Here is a 19,128-nt window from a genome sequence, read left to right on the forward strand (position 1 = left end):
GAGAACACTGTAATAAAATTGAAAAGATAAACAGGATTTAGTAGTCAATGATAATGACTTATATGGATAAAAAAAAAAATTATGTGTAAGGGTTCCGCAGAACTCAGTGTCTCGCCTATTTTGCTGTTAATCACACACTCAACAAAAATAATGATAAAAATCAATAAAATTATTCCTCTTGAGACTATCTTTTGATTGTCAGAAGCTTCTGTCCAAGTTTGGTAAAAAATCAGGCTAGTTTAAGAATTGGCAAAATGTTTTAAAAACTTTTAACTGCAGACTGTATGTAATGTAAACTGGAAGAAAAACTAAGTCCATTTATAAGAAAATACGGGAAAAATGGAATTTTATTTTTACAAAATTTACTTCTGGATACTATCTTTTGATCATAAACAAGCTTCTGGCCAAGTTTCGTACAATTCCAGGATAGTTTAAAAAAGTTATTAAAATTTTAAAAACTTTAACCACAGAGAGAATGTTATGTTTCCTGGCAGAAAAACTAAGTCCATTTATAAGTAAAATACGGAAAAAATGGAATTTTTGTTTTTACAAAATTTACTCCTGGATACTATCTTTAATAATGAACATAAACAAGCTTCTGTCCAAGTTTGGTAGAAATCCAGGATATTTCAAGAAAGTTGTTAAAATTTCAAAAACTTTAACCATAGAGTGAATATTTGTGGACGCCGCCGACAACACCGACGCCGATGGAATGTAGGATCCCTATGTCTCGCTTTTTCAACTAAAGTCGAAGGCTCGACAACCAGAGGATTATATCTGAAAAAAATTGAAAAGAAGAACTGGGAGCATCCTTATTAAAGGTAGTTTACATGAAGATGTATGCACATTAACTTGAAACTTAATACTCTTGTCCATTATGATGTGAAATTTTATACTTTTCATCTCCAATTATGGTTTGACCCAGATTTTAAGGTTCACTGGACAGGGAATTGTGAGAGGGGCGTTGTGTCTTAAAGATACATATCGAATGGGGCATAAAGTGTGTGTTATGTAGGCATATTCTCCAAATGCTATAAGGCTTTTAATTTTATTATATCTTCATAATGTAACAGATTTGAATAAGTAAAACAAAGCCTTTTATTTTCTATGCAGAATTGTCCAGACACTGTCCCAATGATTTTATAATTTTTATGATTTGGTTATTATTGTTTACTGGATAATGTTATTTTTATGATATTTCCACGTAATGACAATTTTACGATATTTCCCTAATATATTCACATCTGTTATAAAATCTCCCATCATATTGTGTTATATTACTGGTTTTCATTGTTATAACAAAGGGAGAGAACTCCATTGAGTGTTTAGTTTGACATATTTATAGAGGTGAAATTCATCACTGTCATACTATTATAAACCTATTCTAAATTAGGATTACATGTCCTGTTAGTGTGTGGATTATTTAAATGCCAGCATTTTTGAAATTTTCAACTTGATTTTTGTATCATCTGTGATTTATTTAAAGGATTTATAACAGTGGGTATGTAGAAATTGAATTTAATACCTGTTATTATGACTTATGTATTAAGGAACATTATTGTTAAAATTTACTTAAAAAATTGTGATACTGGAAATATTTTGAACAAGCACATGCTAAAAACTAAATTGATTCTGATTGAGAGTTTTTGTAATTAATGAATTAATGTTGAGTACTTGGAAAAGAAAAAGTAATTTGATGACTGCATGATATGAAAAAAAATGGTCATTCTCTTAGTTAAATCTTAGTACAGTGGGATAGCAGAGCGTTTTCATCCAGAAGATTGGTGGTTGTGTCCAGGCACTACAGTTTTCTCCACCAATTAAAACAATGACACTGAATAACACAATAGTGCTGACAGTGGTGTTAAACATCAATCAATCAATGAATGTAAAATATGTCAAACTGGTTCACCAAGCAGACATACCATCATTGAAATAAATAGGGCTTCTTGTACAGCTAGAGATGAGGTCATCAAGGGTCATCATCAGAACTGACCTTAGGCTGACCATTAGGGTGAAATGAATTCTGTTTGGTTCTCCTCTAAGTCTTCTTGCTTCTCTTAATGCAATGTATATTGTGGTCCTTAAATTGTAAGTGCTGCATAAGACCAGTCTTTCAAAGTTTTTACTGACTCAAAATTGATTGTCAGTGGTCTATTACTTGAGGTGACCCCTGGTCATAAAGTAACCACCACTGTTACGGCCACATGACTGTCTGACTTTTAGACGGTCACATACAGAAAGTGGCTGGGTTGAACATCGTTTGTAAGCTCTCAAACCTTTTTCTGAATCTAGGCCATTGATTTGAAAAGCAATTCTTTTCCCAACTTATGTATTGTTATTTCAGCAGCTAAATGACTTCCAAAAAGGGGGGACTTATTTCTTATTTATGTAAACAAAATCTTTCAAATCAGAATGGGGACTATAAGTACCACCAGATTGAAAGATGAGCACTATTTAATATAAATTATGCAAATTTATTTAAATGACTTCCTAATCTTATTTGATGTAAACAGAGGTTTTTATGGTAATGACATGATAATCCTGAAGTAACATAGGAATGTTAGATTATATTTTAATGTGATCTATGTTATTGTCATCTGAGGTTTTTTCTTTCAATATAAATAGGTAAACTCCCAAGAAAAGTATGTATATTGAATACATAATTAGGGGGAGAGTGTAGTCTACAGGTTTTATTTGATATTGCTATAGTTTTACATATTTCTGTCAGCTTTTAAGTTAAATAATCCTGTTGAATCACAATCAAATGCATGTATCATGTTAATTTTATTCACTGCACCCTCAAAATTAACTTGATGTACATTTAAATGAAGTCAGATATTTAATACTGAAACTGATATAAGAGAAACACTAAAGAAGGTAAGTCAATCTCTTCTAATACTTCAGCTTCCTTTATCACACCAAAGATGAAAGTGATGTCAAACGTCCCTCTTCCCCACAGAAGATGAATTAGAATCGCTAAACGTCCTTAACTCCATGGACTCTGAAAATTGGGTTGAACGTCAACAATCAGTTAGGTGCCTTTTTGAAATTCCTTTGCAATCATGGATTTAAAAACAATAATAAATTTCTGTGCAAATGGTGTGTGTCCTAATTTGTGGCCAGCAGTTTCATAACTTTTCTACAATTACCTGTAGACTTGCTTTTTTTGACAAATAATTTCTCTTGAATCTTCTATGATACTCAAACCAAAAATATTTGTAAACTAACTTATTCTATGTTGTAACAATCACAAAATTACAAACAGAAATGGAAAACAAAATTGTGTGGAATGTTGAGCCTGGTAAAACCCCTTGATCCTATCTTATGTTCAGATAAGTTTGAGAAATAGATAGCTCTGGTTTGTATTTTATAAATAGTAAATCAATTCTCAATCAATGATGCCACATTCTTTACATTGTATTTTATCCTGGAATGATGTCAGAACTCTGATCAATTCATATGCCACAAACTTTGTAGGAAAAGGATAAGTTACATTTGACCAATGATCTGAATTCATATGCCACAATCTTTATAGAAAAGGATAAATTATATTTAAAAACTAAAATCTTCAGGTTCAAATATGCCACAATCTGTGTACAACATTGTTCTGGTGTGATTTACCATTAATAATATCATCAAGGATCAATGACTTGATGCCACTGTTTTGACAAGACAATATTTTATTTATTCATGTTATTTCTGGAGTAATGTATGATTGATTGATATACAGGAATTCTGTACATCACTTCACAAAGGTAAATATTAGTATTGTCTGATTTTAAGCCAAATTTTAAATAGTAAAGAGATTTTTTCATGGTATTCAAACTATTTATTAACATTTATATATTCATTTAAAAATATTTTCTCTACTTTTGCTAAATGTTGTTAGAATTTGAAAGAACTGCATGATTTTTAACTGGACTTCCGTGGGATGTACAGTGGGCGGGCAGGTGATCGTATTGTATAAAAAGTAATAGAGAATATAGAATTAAATGCCACTTTCAAAAATTTACTAAAACACTCAAAAAAGATTGAATTAGAATATAATTAATCATCACAATAAGTCTGCTTTGAAATTCTGTTAATTCACATTTTTCGTTTACCTTAATGAGCCTCTAATAACATATTTAACAGTAAAAAATATCTCTAAAAAATTTAGAAAATTTCTAATCTGGTATCATGTGCCACTTGAAACATGTCAGATTTAACTATTGTACTACCTATGTGACATTGTTAAGGAGATCATAGTTATGTAAGTGTTTGTTTTTATTGAGCAATGAAGATTACATTGTAAGTTAAACCTTGATCTAGATCTAAATCATAGTAAAACTCTCTTTACACTGGGATCATCTGTAAATACCAGAGATAAATAGAATTATAACTTAGAAAATATTAGTTTAAATATCAACAAGGTACATATGAATGTTCATAGTTTAATCAATGTTAGAGTAGATCTGACTCTCAACTTCCTCCCATTCATAGTATGTTTTATTTTAGTGCATTTTGTCTGGGGAAGGTTAACTTTCTGGTATAAGGCCCGTCACAGCTTGGCTGGGGGATTGGGTAGGCAAATGCTCACATTAACCTGTAACGATACAGGCTCCAAATGTCATTCTTTATACGCCATAACTCATGGTGGTGCTCCTAATTAAAGGAGGCTCATACGGAGACAAGACAAGGATAAATACAGAAAAAGCAAAAAGTACCTATGAAAATTATGTGTAATTTTAAAGTCCTAATTGGAAGTTTTGTCTCATTAGTCTTCAAAGTCTTTTTGATGACGGAAACAATATTTGGTCACCTTTATTTACGTTTTCCTCCCATAAAACCAAACTGAATAATCTAAAGCGAGGATGACAAGTGCGACTCTGCATGGTACATATAGGACACAAAGGCATGCTGTTTAATTTATTGTGGAAGGAAGAGAAACAATCGCAAAATGAGGTCTTCTTGTTTAATAGAATAGATTATGCTTGTCACTAGCAGGTCTACCATTTGGTTTAATAGCTGTTTGCTGTCAAAATCTGACAAGGTTTCCTTTAGAAAAAGTTTAAGTAACCCTTTTCTACGGTGTAAACTGTTTCCTGTAAGAAATATATCTGTGTTGCATGTGATGTTTTCGTTTCATAGTCTTGATTTCAGTTTAGATAAAACGTCAATGATTTTCTTCCTCATATGCAAATTATCTGTTTAACACTGTTTCCTGTTGACCCCCAAAAAATCTAGTCTCTATTCCAGCCACCTAGGTTTGTTAGCTAATGGACTCTTATAGAGTTACCAGATCATGTGACCTTCTTTGTATAAGTTTCCCATGAACAGGCACACCTCTAATAATACTAGGCAATTTTGTACCAGAACAAACATACTTGTTTAATTACTGTTAAAATTGTATTGTCTTTCATTTAACTATATGACTAGAACTGTGCCCCAATCCTATGATGACAAACTTCACACACAACCACAAGTCCTATGATATTGGCTTGAAAAATTGCTTTCAGTCAAAAAGCTGAGTTTTGAGCTTGTGGACTCAAAAGTTTATTCTGGAGGCTGGAGTCTACAGGGCATCAGTGGTATAAGCCATTTCAGAGGCCATATCAACCGCTTCCTTTGGTGCATGTCACTTCAAGTTCTATTTTTTTTTAGCAGGTGCTTCCCCAACCCTATGATTACAAACTTAAGTGAGAGTATAGTGCATCAGTGGTATGACCCATTTTAGATGCCATATCAACCTCTGCCTTTGGAGTCATTGCCTGTGAGGAGAATTTCTTAGTTTGACCAGCTGGCAATCAAGACAAGTTAGACTTAATGACATACCACCAAATAATTCCCGGATAATATGCATGCTACATGTGATGTATGCAGTAACATGCCATGGTACAGGTGTGTGTCTCACCTGTGTGTCTCACCTGTATATCTACCTGTTGTTATTACCCCCTGTAATGTTGTTTACATTAATGACAGTAGATTTATACCTTACAATTATATCCGAGAATTGAAAACAAGTTAATTTTGTATTCATGTCTTATTATTTAATGATTTTAAATATGCAATTTGATTATTGTGAGGTGCACAAATTTGACACATACCTTGAGATTTAAATTGCATTCTTTGAAAGATTAAGTTTTATAAATTTACATGTATAATGTTATGTATAATAAGGTTTTGAATAACATAGAATTTTCTGTAAACCTTGACTGACTAACTAAATTGTCATCTGCCCTCTTTTCTAAAAATGCACAACAGGTGCAAATCCTGAATTTGTAAAAAAGGGGGGTTTAACAAAGGAAGTTTTATCTATTCACTATTGCTGTTAAATTTGTATTTTTACATTTTCTGTAATAAGAAAACAATGTTTATGTGATAGGTATTCATACCTGCCAACTTTTGAAAATGCCCATGGGGGTTTTAGCGCGCGACAACAATTTCAAAGTTTAAAATTCTTTGCGACGACTATTTTGCGCGAAAAAGTGTCATTTTTGCATGATTTGTAAGATGAGCTTACATCCCTTTTTTTAAGTTTATTTGCATGATTCTAGTTATTATATCAGCAGAAAATATGAACATGTAGCTGTAAGACCAGGAATTATTTTCATGTGTAAGGATACTAAATAGTTGTTGACTTTTCCAATTTAAAATTATACACAAAGAAGGACTTTTATCAGGTTGGGAACAACACATAGGGATCCCCCCTCAATGTTAGGACATTAAAAGCCACTTTTTAAGTACAAATGAGCATTCATATTATTTGAAGAAACTTTTCCCAAAGAACTGTACATCTTATGATCTATCATTGTCTATCTGGTATTATATGGTCAACACATGTCCAAGAATTTTGATATGTTCTTGGCCTTATATCTTCTTTATTATTCAAAATAATAGGACTCTTTATTTAGAAAAGCTGTTCCAAATATAATGTCAGAATTTCCCATTTTTAAGTTAACAAATCTACATTTTCCTATTTAATTTTTACAAGAGTGACCCCTTGACTAAGGGTTGTCCCTCATTTAAGGGATTCCTCATGTTGATGTGGGGGGGGGGGGGGGGTTCCATGTGGAAAATAATGAAGAGTACATTATCCTTTAAATGATTGAATACATAGATAAAATTATGTTACAGTAAGTGTACATGTAATGTCAATAAATTAGTGAATAAACTACTATTTATTATATTCATGGTAGTACTGCATCATTGAAGTTTGTCAGTCAGCCATGCTTTTATTCTTATTCAGTGTAAGAACCTCCTTGCAGTTGAAAAATCATTTGCCATGTTCACGTTTTTACAATTCTGACCAACAAACAGAGGAATACAACACAAGTTCAATATCTAGCATGTTAAAACAATCTTGAGAGAAAACGTTTTTGATTGGCTGATTAATTTGATCATGAGAAACACACAATTTGATTGGCTGAACACGATTTTCCTCCATTGGACACAGTTCAAAATCGGGAACATCAATATTTTTCGTGTAAATTTTCACCAAATCGTGTTTTAGAGGGTTTTTCAGGAACACGATCGTGCAATCGTGACAAAGGTCAAAATCGTGTAGTACACACCTAAATCGTGAAAGTTGGCAGGTATGGGTATTTTCATGGACCAGTGAAAAAGGAAAAATTTGAAACTGGACAAAATACAAATTTTTAGTTACTTTGATGGAGTAAATGATGATAACACTAAATTTAATAACATCTTATAGAATAGAACTTTTTTCTTCTACCATGTATTGTATTGTTGTTCTTCATCTTAGAGTTACAGTGAGCATTTCTACAGGGCTCTGGAATTCTTTTTAATACCATTACATGTATGTACTCTCCAACCTGAGCCAGTATAAAAATAAGGAAAAATGTTGGTTGAAGAGCACATACATGTATTATGATTGTTCTAGATTTCCTAAACCACTGTGCATGAACCTGAAGCTAAATGGAGATCCAGATATCAAGTTTAAGAAAAGTGACAAAGGCCATTGTTAAACTGGCCATTTGTTCTCACTGCCAATTAGTACCAACAGTCAATATGTTTATATAACTATTAAATATGACAGAAATAAATATTAACATTCCATCACCGTCCCAATCATTTCATTAAAAAAACAACAAGATTCCTAACATAAACAAACTTCTGATGAATGATTTTATAACTAGATAGAAATAATTATACTGGACTGGGGAAAAAACTGTTGCTTGAGGGTTAAATTTTTTCGGTGACATTCCACCGTGTAATCTAATAGTTTGTTTACTTCAGTGTACTAGACCACCAGTAATACACAAAATATGTGGATAAGAATCTAGTAAATAACAAAAATAACGAACTCCAAGGAATTTTTAAGTCCATGGAAGTGATCGGAAATATTTTGCAACTGACTTATTACTGAAATGATTTATAATAGCGTGCTGTATGTTCAAACTCATGACAGTAAATTTTAATGACAACTGGATTTGAATTTCAACATTAAATATACTTTTATATATGGTCAAGAACTTCTGGATCTTTTGTTTTTAAGAGAAAAATAACTAAGAAGACGGGATTTATTTGGACATGAAGAAGTTAATTAGAAACTTTTGACTATATTCACATATTGAAAGTGGGCAAAGGTGTTGAGTTTCAGATGTGACTTTGTAAAGCTTATAAAATATTGAAGATGAAAGTTTCCAGTGTCTGTGAGTTTCCAACATTAAAAATAGATTTTTTTGCATATTTGGATTTAAAAAGTAGCAATATATACTATTTGCCACTGGACACAAAGCAACTAACAATAAATCCTATTCTTTCATAATAGCCAAGGAACATATGTGAATATTTTGTAATTAAAATATTTTCCCAAATCTACATAAAATTTATAAAAGCCTAAAGGAATTTTGATTTCTCTGATTTCTCTGACAATATATGTGTATGATATGGTTATAATCAGAGTTTATGTGGCGTTTATTTAGAGTTTATTACATGTTAATATCATAAGAATGTTACTGATCGTTGACAGTTGGAGTTTAATTGGAAAATAATCAGAGAAAGTTCAATGTTTTAGTAAATATGTGACAAAAGTTTGTATGAAATGTCTAACTTTGAAAATTCAGTCATGTAACGGCTCTATTCCAGCTTGAGCAGAACCAAATTTATAAAACATTCAGAAGTTTTGATAATTTCATTGTGAATTTTGGACTTAATAATCATGGCTTTATAAAATGAGTTGGGTTGGATTGTAACATATATTGGATACAGTGCTATCTACTTATTATAGTGGAAGCCTTTTGATTTGTGAATGGAATACAAACTGTTTGACACATTTATGATGCAATAGACTAATGATTTGAATAATTAGTGAGAACAGCAATTGTCATTACAAGTTATATCAAATCTGTTTCTAAGTGTTACAGAGTTCGTGAAAAGTGGTGGTCCTCAGGATTTCACCACCAAAATTTGGCATAGGACTGACACAATTTTAGTATTTTTTTAATAGAATTAATAGTGAGGACCTGCAGATTTTCTACAAGAACCACCAGGGAAAAAAAGATTTGACGAAATTCTGAGTGTTAGACTATGTTGTAGTTGGTTGTGGCTTAAAATTTAAGTACATGGTTTTACTGTTAAGTGATACTTGCATTCTACTACGAAGCATGCTCAGTACCTACAAAGTATTTCAGAAGAGTGCTACTTATATCATTGACAACAGAAATTTGTTTAGGAGGTCCAGATAAACTAACAATTGGATTTTCAAATTAAGTGAGTAAAAGTAGCTCAGAACTGTAAAGAGCTTGACTTTTTAATAAAAAAAGGTTTAAAAGGGTTGTTCAAAGCATCGCTCATACCTGTTGAAACTGCGTCAAAATTTGAACTTATAATTCAAAGAAACCTATGAGTGAGGTAACTAAAAAATCTCATAAACTTCATCTAGATCCATAGTGTAGAAAACCAGGGTCATTTAAATATTGACCTCATTATAACAAATTCAGAGATTTATAACATTGTCAGAGATTTATAACATAGTCAAGAGATTTATAACATAGAGATTTATAACATAGTCAGAGATTTATAACATTGTCAGAGATTTATAATGAGGTGATTACATATTTAATGTATACAAATTAATAAGGTGATAACTCAATTACACCACAGATTACAACATACTAATATATTAACATCATTTTCTGGTTCGTGTGTGCCTTAAATGGAGCAGACATTTTTACCAGATAACAGCTTGTATGGTGTGACTGTCTAGATTGATTCACATCCCCCTTACGTGGATGAGATTTGGAACGCTGTCTAGCTTAAAAGTGGATGAGTAATGTGGACCGCTGTGTAGATCCATACATACCCTTTTACATTATTGAGATTTGGACCGCTATCTAAGATCATACAAATCCCCTTAAAGGCCCTTTACGTGGAAGAGGTTTTGACCGCTGTCTAAATTCATACACACCCATTTTATGTGGATGAGATTTGGACCGCCATCTTAATTTGGAATGCCGTCTTAATTTATGCACACCCATTTTACGTGGATGAGGAGTGTGGGCTGCTCTCTAGAATTGTACACATTCTTAATAGTTACATATGGAAAGCTGGTCTTCTGGAGTTATTGTAGAGTTTATGTGAAGAGTTAAGATTTAGATGTGAATCTGTTGTAAAATTATTTTACAAGTGAAGACATATTTTGAGAAATTTGACATTGTTTCGTTGATTATCTTGAGTGGAGACTTTTATAGAAGTGATTTTTTTTCACAATTTTTTCGTGAGTTTGTGAGATACAAAACTTCAGTTTCATACAGTTATTGAAAAATGTATAGGATAAAGATTCAAAGAACAATTGAAAGAAACTAAACTTTGAAATTTGTAAAGGACCTATATTGATACAGTCTTTATAGTGCTTCACATTTAAAATTGCTTCACATGTACATTGTACAAAAAAAAGAAATGAAATTTCAAACTTAAAGAGTGAAAGCTTGAGATTTTTTATCGTTCCTCCGCTGGCTGTGGATAGAATAAAAGCACAAATTTGTTATCACCATTTGTTATCACCTTTCTCAGACTTAAATTGATTATAGTAATTGGCTTATGACATTATCCGACCAGAAAACAACGATTTATAAGATTTACTTTAGCTGAAGTAAGACCAGTCATATTTAAACCCCCTGAGAATTTAACCTGAGAGTGACTATTGTATTCTATAAGGATTAACTCTGATACAAGTAGGATTTTAACATAATACAGAGTAACGAACTGTGGCATACATGTACATGTAAAGAAAAACTCACCTATGGAGAAAATTAATAGCTAATGTTCTCTATGCTAACGTTGGTGACTTGGTTTACACTGTTTATGTTAAATTAAGGAGAAGACGTCACAAACCAATGTTAAAGTTGTTTATTGAGGAGAAAAAAAAACTAGGAAAATAAACCTGTAATATGTAGATTAGAGAGGATTACATATAATATAGAAACAATAGGCTGAAAATTGGATAGCTATTTTTAGACATGGTGTAACATTTGGTACATTTTCATTATTTTTAGTTAGGATTATAACACTGAGATCACATAAACTTGAAGACAGAATAGAAATATCTGCATTTTGTGTAGCTATATAAGATTATAAATGTGCATGAATTGTGTATGAAGTGTGATATACACCAAACACATGTAGTAGATGACACAAAAGTATGAAATCTTGACAAATTCTTGTCAATGAATGTATTATGTATTCAGGTATTACATACATGTAGATATAATGACAAATTTACATGTACGTTATACAACTCTTTAGTTATTTCCATTTATGAATTTGGATTAGAATATTTGTGAGGATTTTAACTAAAGGGATCAGCTATTTATTTACTGAGGATTGAAGAGAAAAAAAATATGGAGAAATGTTGAAATAGTGATTTTAAATATTTGCAATTGATGACTGAAGAAATATTGAAATAGTGATTTAAAATACCCGAATTAATGAAGTAAAAACTAAGAAGAAATGTTGAAATAGTGATTTCAAATACTTGCAACTAATGAAGTAAAATTATTAAAAAGGAAATGTTGGAATAGTAATTTTCTTGAAGAATTATTGCAGTGAAAAATATATCTTCAAACAAATGATGAGGAAAGCCTATTCATTTAACGCGCTTAGACGCAATGATCCACTCAGATGGTCTAAAAGCCTCAATGATTTGAGGATCCAGAAAAATGTCAATTTCTTGTACGACAGAGTTAACGGACAGGTTCAAGTAAGTTACTATTCTGTTTTGAGCCCTATTCCCCTACATGTATATATAGTGTTGCTCACATTTTATTCTAGGACTGATTGTCTCATATTTAGAAGGAAAAAAAAGGATTTTTAGGTATTTGATTTCTGTGTTTTACAGAAGTCTTCTTCATATAAACTAATTGAAAATTTGAATTTGGAAGACCATTTCATAATATGATTCAACTTCACAAAAATAAATGATATACAACTAATAGTAATGAATCCACAGTATAGAAAAGATTTTTTATGCCCCACCTACGATAGAAGAGGGGCATTATGTTTTCTGGTCTGTGCGTCCGTTCGTCTGTCCGTCCGTCCGTCTGTCTGTCTGTTCGTCCGTCTGTCCCGCTTCAGGTTAAAGTTTTTGGTCAAGGTAGTTTTTGATGAAGTTGAAGTCCAATTGACTTCAAACGTGGTACACATGTTCCCTATGATATGATCTTTTTAATTTTAATGCCAAATTAGAGATTTTACCCGAATTTCACGGTCCACTGAACATAGAAAATGATAGTCCGAGTGGGGCATTCGTGTACTGAGGACACATTCTTGTTTTAATATAAATTATGTATATTTAAACCTGACTTGATCATTAGTTATAGTAATCCAAAACCGTTTGTAAGAAAGTTTGCCAGATATATATATAAAGTGATAATTTTATGGAGTCTGCCAGATAAGTTATAAATTTGATACTTTAATACAAAACGTCATAATAATCTGTTACACTTACAATCCTCATACATAAATCTGCCATCATTTAATCCAGTCTTAATTCTACCATCATGTCCGTATAATGCAAGGTAAGATTCTTTTCTTCATTGATATTTGCTGAATACCAATTTTCGTGGATTTAATAACTGTAAAAAATATCATGAATTTCTTGGATAAACTTATATAATGCAATCATATAATTTAAGTAATCATGGAAAGACTAATTGTCATCAACATGTAATGGTATGCACAATTTGTCAAAAACAATATTTTTTTTTCGTTCATTCCTTTATATAAATAAGGCCGTTAGTTTTCTCATTTAAATTGTTTTACATTATCATATCGGGGCCTTTTATAGCTAACTATGCGGTATGGGCTTTGCTCATTGTTGAAGGACGTACGGTGACCTATAGTTGTTAATGTCTGTGTCATTTTGGTCTCTTGTGGACAGTTGTCTCGTTGGCAATAATACCACATCTTCTTTTTCTTTATATTTGATTAAATATAATGTTTAAGTGAAAATTTGTGACTTATTTCGTTTGAAGTTTTGTCATATTTCAATCTCACAAATGGAATATATCTTGGCACTTGTAGGAAGCCATTTAAATTACAAGTAGTTTTGATAATTTATTTATTTTAACATTATAAAATAAAATCATTCCAAATAATGTTTTCAAAGTTATTTGTAATGAAAAAAAAAACCAAATAAAACCCTGAGATTAAAATTATGTCAGTCTAAATTATTAATCAAGGAAATATCAATTTTCGAAACTGAAACGTGGCTTTTTTCAAAATTTAATTAGTTTGTGTCTTTGGTATTAATTTCGTGCTCTTTACCTCTCACAGTACTTTCTTGGCTTTTTAAGAGGAAAAGCATGTCTGGAGAACAAAATTTATAACTGGTTAAATCTATGATGATTTTTTTTTTAAATCAATTAAAGACAAGTTCTGTTATCTAATTCAGTATGTCGCAACTTAGTTGTAATAATTGTTTCAAAAAATATATTCAAATTCTTTTGAAATATGTAGATAAAATTCTGTCCTTGGACAATTCTTATAGAGAAAAATATTCATATATTCTAAATATTTCAATACATGAAAGTATTCACTTAATTTTCGTATAATTAGAAAATAGTTATCTACCTTGATAATAAAACCTTGTAAATTAATTTTGTCTGACAAGGTACAGACAAAGTTATATAATTAAAATTAATAATCTAATTGCTATCTACACAAAGTGGTCTTTAATTGCAATAATTAACAAACAAAGACATGTACCTGAGTCTTATCATGACATCAAAGGTTTTTAAACGAACTTAATGTTCACCAGGTGAGTGTTATATTCAACACCTCTCTACCTGTAATCAGAACACCAATCAAACCTCAGTCTAGACGTTTACTCAAATTAATATAATGAATAGAAAGATAGGGTTTCATGCAATTTCTTAACATTTAAAGTTTTTGACTTTTGATTAAGGAAAGATTGTATCATCATTTCTCTGTTTTTAAATAGGTGAAAATTGAATTAAAATCTGCCATTTAAACTTAAGACTAAGGTATTATGTAAATCCATTAGGAATTTAAAATAAATGGCATACTACATTTTAAAGACAATACTGTTTTCAAAATATGCTAATTTATATATGAGGCCTTTAAAATTATTAGTACTAATAATAACAATAAATTTACTTTTAAGAGAGGCCTGATGGAACAGCAATCACTATCATATATATACCTATAGGCCATCTCCAATAAAAAAACATAAAACATGTTTGACATAGATTAAAGAAATGGTCACACAAGTCAGTCTTTTACTAGCGTCCTCTCCTTCTTTACCTACCTTCCTTTTTCCTGACAGAAAATAGGGAATGCTCAAGTATAAGAAGATATTAATTAAAGGGTTTGCAAAATCTTTTTTTTAAGGAACACAAAACCCCTAAGTAATACAGTGGCAATAACTGAACATTTTGGAATTACCAATCAAAACTAATAAGCTGACATTAAGATGGTTTGGGCAAGTTATGATATTATTTTGGAAAGATCAAATTAAGAATGGAAATGGGTAATGTTTCAAAGAGTCCTCAATCTAACCAAAGTTGGAGCTGAAGGCCCCTTATGGATCTTCCCCCACTCCTTGAGACACATAAAACACTACCACCCCTCCCCTTCCCCTTTATTTTGGGAATAAGCACAACTTGAATTATTCAATCCAATTAGGTCCCTGAGCAGCATTCTCTCCCATCTTTCTAGCCATTGTAGATCAGCGGAATATAACGGCTGAATTATTCTAACCTAGCCTAAGAAAATATCAATGGCATTTTAAAAAGGGGGGTTCCAACTTCATGTCCTCATTCAAATGCATTGATCGTCCATAAAAAAGGGGGGTTCTGCCACTGATGGGGTTCAAACTAAGTGTTGTCGTAGTCAGATTGATCCTCATTCTTAACTTTTGTTATAAATGGCCTTAATTCAGCAAATTTTAAACTTTATGAAAATATGATATGATATTCTGATTATAATATAGGTTAAGGAGGTCATAAATAACTCGACAGATCTCCATTTACTCTTCAATATAAAATTACATTCTACCTACAATTCAACAGGACTAAATAAGGTAAAATTTTGTTACATTCCGCATATCTTTTCTTTCGAACAGGAGTAAATTTAGAAAGTTAAAAACTATTTTTGGAGTCTCCTTAATAAGCCATTAAAAGGTGAGATTTGTGCAATTTTTTGTGTCACTTTTTACAGAAAAATTATCTTGCTGAAGAAAACTACAACAAGGAAAAGTTTTGATTCATTCTAAAAACTCCCCTTCTGGAGTCACCTATTAAATGAATTTAAGGTTGAAAGCTAAAATGTTATTGAAATTTAGAAAATTCTTAACAAATGCAGTGTATTTTAAAACAAATATTATAAGAAATGTCAGATAATGGTGATTTATGAATATGTTCATTATAGAAATCTCAGTGACTTTCAAAATATGGTATTTTACCCCAGCTTAATTGTAGGTGAATTTATGCTGAGTTCACATGTAATTCGAATTCGATTCGCATTAACTAATTCGAATTAGTTTAATTCGCATTCGAAACGTTTAACGTCCTAACGTCAATTCTAATTCGAATTGGAATACGCATCAAATTCGCATTACTGTCCTAACGACATTAACTTTTAATTGAGATAAACAAAAAACGTATTTCTAATGCGAATTAGTTAATTGGAATTAGCCAATTACGTGTAGGTATTAGAATATCTCATTTCTATCTGAAACTTTGTCTGATAGTTCTGAAAAACAAATTTTATGATACCATGGAACTTTCTTTGTTATTTTAATACTAAACATTTATAAGTACTTTAATTTTGCAATGACAACTATAAAGTTTGATTCAGAAAAAGAACATTTTAAAAAGAGTTTTTCATTCAAAAGTAACTTCAGAATTTGAGCGAAACAGAAACATAGATATATTGAACATATACTGTTCCCAGAGTGAAAAAAAAAACATTTCACAAAATACCAAATCTTTTGTACTGTAGAAAAAAAAAACTATTGATAAAAAAATGTGTTTGAAAAGTAATTAATTGAAATATGACAAAACTTGTGGTCATTCTTTAGATGTGTTATACAGACCAGGAACTTATGGTTATCAAATGACCTGAAGCAATGGTCACTTAATTCATGGTTGACTGAACACCTGTATGTCAAAGGGTTATGACCTTAGGCTGTCTATCAATTGTTTGTATTGTTCCACCTGATTGGTTTCTAATTGTAAACAAACAACAAGGATTAAATAGCAATTAAATCTCATTAGCCTTAGTTAATCTGTAGCCATATAAATATAAATAACAATTGGACACTTCATTATCTTATTCAACTGTCAACGCGAACTGACATCTTGAGAAAAGTGACGATTTTGTCATTTGTCGATTGTGTCAATAATTTCATGTGGTGATTGTTTTTTTTTTTAAATTAACAAAAGTAAACAGTAAGAAAGAATTTATCCTTGGATTTGTATTGTTACTTACCAGTTGGGGTAATTGGATGTGTTTTGTATCCTGAGAAATAAAAAACTTCATTCAAGGGAGATAAATATGATGATGAAAATCTGTAATCGCTGTCAGAAATATGTGACATCCAAACTACATACTTGTCAGGTAAATAATCTTTATTAAAATAATGATGAAATGAAACTATTGTAAAAATTAAAAAAAATGCATTAGTTACTGATATAAATTTCTAAGGAATTTTACATTGTAATTCAGAAATGATGATAGATTTGAAGGTAGAAAACGTAGTTTATAATTAGAATATATATCGCAGAGCACCAATATATTAAAATGCTTAAGATCAATCTTATTTCAAAATTAAAAAAATGTTGCATACTAGTCACTGAATTACAATCTTTACTTCTGGTTTCCATTTTGCATGAATCCAACATTATGTCTTTTTTTGTAGTTTCTGCATGATAACAGTGTTATTAGAATGGCACATTTTTAAAGTTTTATATTTTTACTTCCCTTGATTTGACAAGATGAATTATTCGCAAAGCTTTACTAAGTGTCAGCATTCCTATGATTTTCAATCTGTAAGCTCAGTCATTGCCATTTGTCTAGTTGACAGTGTAACCAGATTGACCTATGGTCATCTATTGTCCAGTTTTAAGTGTTAAGCTTTCATCCAGTCTGATATTAACATTGAGAATTCCTTTCATATAGAAATATCCTCCCAATATAACATAATTACACTAAGAATATAGCAGTGAAGTTTGCCAAGTTATTTGTGAACGGTTATTAATAGATATATGTCTTCAGTCTGAAGTTATTTTTCGTTCAGCAACCTGTGTGTTATGATGCCATGAGAATCTGATATACTGTAGGATTTAACCATGAAAATCCCTACTAATATATTTCGTAAACTTAAGGTATGAATGTTTATAGTTAAATCAATTGTTGGTTGCAGTTAAAACTTGAAGAATAAAAACTTTTAGTCCTTTAAGGGATAAATATCTCCTCTTGTAAAGATATGCATAATGTAATCTTTTGTTTTTGTTTTTCTAAAATCAATTATTTTTTTTATATTCCCTTATATGATTAGTTGATAGATGAATTTAGACAGACAATCATGAGTACCTAAACTTTAAAATTAAAATGAAAACTTTTAAAGAGAGTTATCTTCCCATTGTAACTTATGTTAGTATTTATATCCAACAAAATTTATTAGTGTTGTCAAAAATATTGTTGACACTTAAAGCAATCAAAAACCAATCACTCTTAGATTTAGTAAACATTAATTTACCAAATAAAGACACATCAACATTAGACTTAAAACACTCTGATTTGACATTTTAATGTGGTATATAAACTGTGAAAATTTGATGTTTTTTTAGCCCCTGATATTACATGTATACCTGTGAGGTATATAATAATGACCTAGTAATGGGCTTGTTATACTAGTTCTACCACCTACACCTGTTTTATAACTACATCTTAACATGTAGATGTACTGAATAGCCAGTAGGCACCCGTAACATGTATATCATAGCCATCAGCCACCCGTTCACTGGTAGTAATTCAGACACAACAGTTGAATTGCTTCAATCTGATAAAGTTGCATATCCACTAGTCCTAAGGTAACAACCGCAATTATCTCAAGAGTTTGTGTACATTTTGTAAGTTTGGTTCTGAGGTCCAGAGCCTGTTATTTCTGCAAAAAAAACATTATTTTTTAAAAACTGAAGCCCAGAAGTAATAGTATAGCAACAATTTTTTGTCCTTAAAATGTATAGATATAAACTTTTATAAACACATTGTAACTAAGATAGAGAGTTGTCTCTTTGGCACTCATACCACATCTTCATATTTCTATTTAATATTTTCTTTGTCTTTAGGTTTCCATGTTGTATTAATATTTATGATAATGACATTGTGTCTGACTTCATTAGAGGAAACGCCCACTTTATCAGAAGAAACACCCATAACCATTATCATGAAGTATTAATTAGTATCTGAAGTCGAACAGGAAATTGAATTAATCCCCACGATATTTTACTAGATAAATATGCAACATTCTTATAGGAAGTTATCTATCTGCATGAAAACACTCAAGAAATAATAGAATAATTAATGAATATGAGATTGTTGAGCAAAAAAGTCCAGACTTTTTCTTAACATGATATATAAGTTGATGTAAAATATCTA

At 30.9% G+C, this 19,128-nt stretch overlaps 1 protein-coding gene across 14 annotated transcripts in view; it reads left to right on the forward strand.

Annotated features, from left to right (window-relative positions):
- Positions 1 to 19,128, forward strand: part of LOC143052938 (tight junction protein 1-like) — a 107,397-nt gene that overhangs the window by 25,980 nt on the left and 62,289 nt on the right. Inside the window, exon 1 of one of the 14 annotated variants that reach the window (XM_076226110.1) lies at positions 11,865 to 12,205. The exons of 11 other annotated variants lie outside the window; for them this stretch is intronic. In XM_076226110.1, the coding sequence (XP_076082225.1) occupies positions 12,074 to 12,205 (132 nt within the window). In that variant the 5' untranslated portion in view covers positions 11,865 to 12,073. Of the gene's footprint in view, positions 1 to 11,864; positions 12,206 to 16,831; positions 17,086 to 17,801; positions 17,853 to 19,128 lie in introns of those variants that run through there. 2 more of the 14 variants (XM_076226114.1, XM_076226115.1) reach the window with 2 other exon arrangements.

This window comes from Mytilus galloprovincialis, chromosome 11 (genome assembly GCF_965363235.1).
Source record: "Mytilus galloprovincialis chromosome 11, xbMytGall1.hap1.1, whole genome shotgun sequence".
NCBI classification, from domain to species: Eukaryota; Metazoa; Mollusca; class Bivalvia; order Mytilida; family Mytilidae; genus Mytilus; species Mytilus galloprovincialis.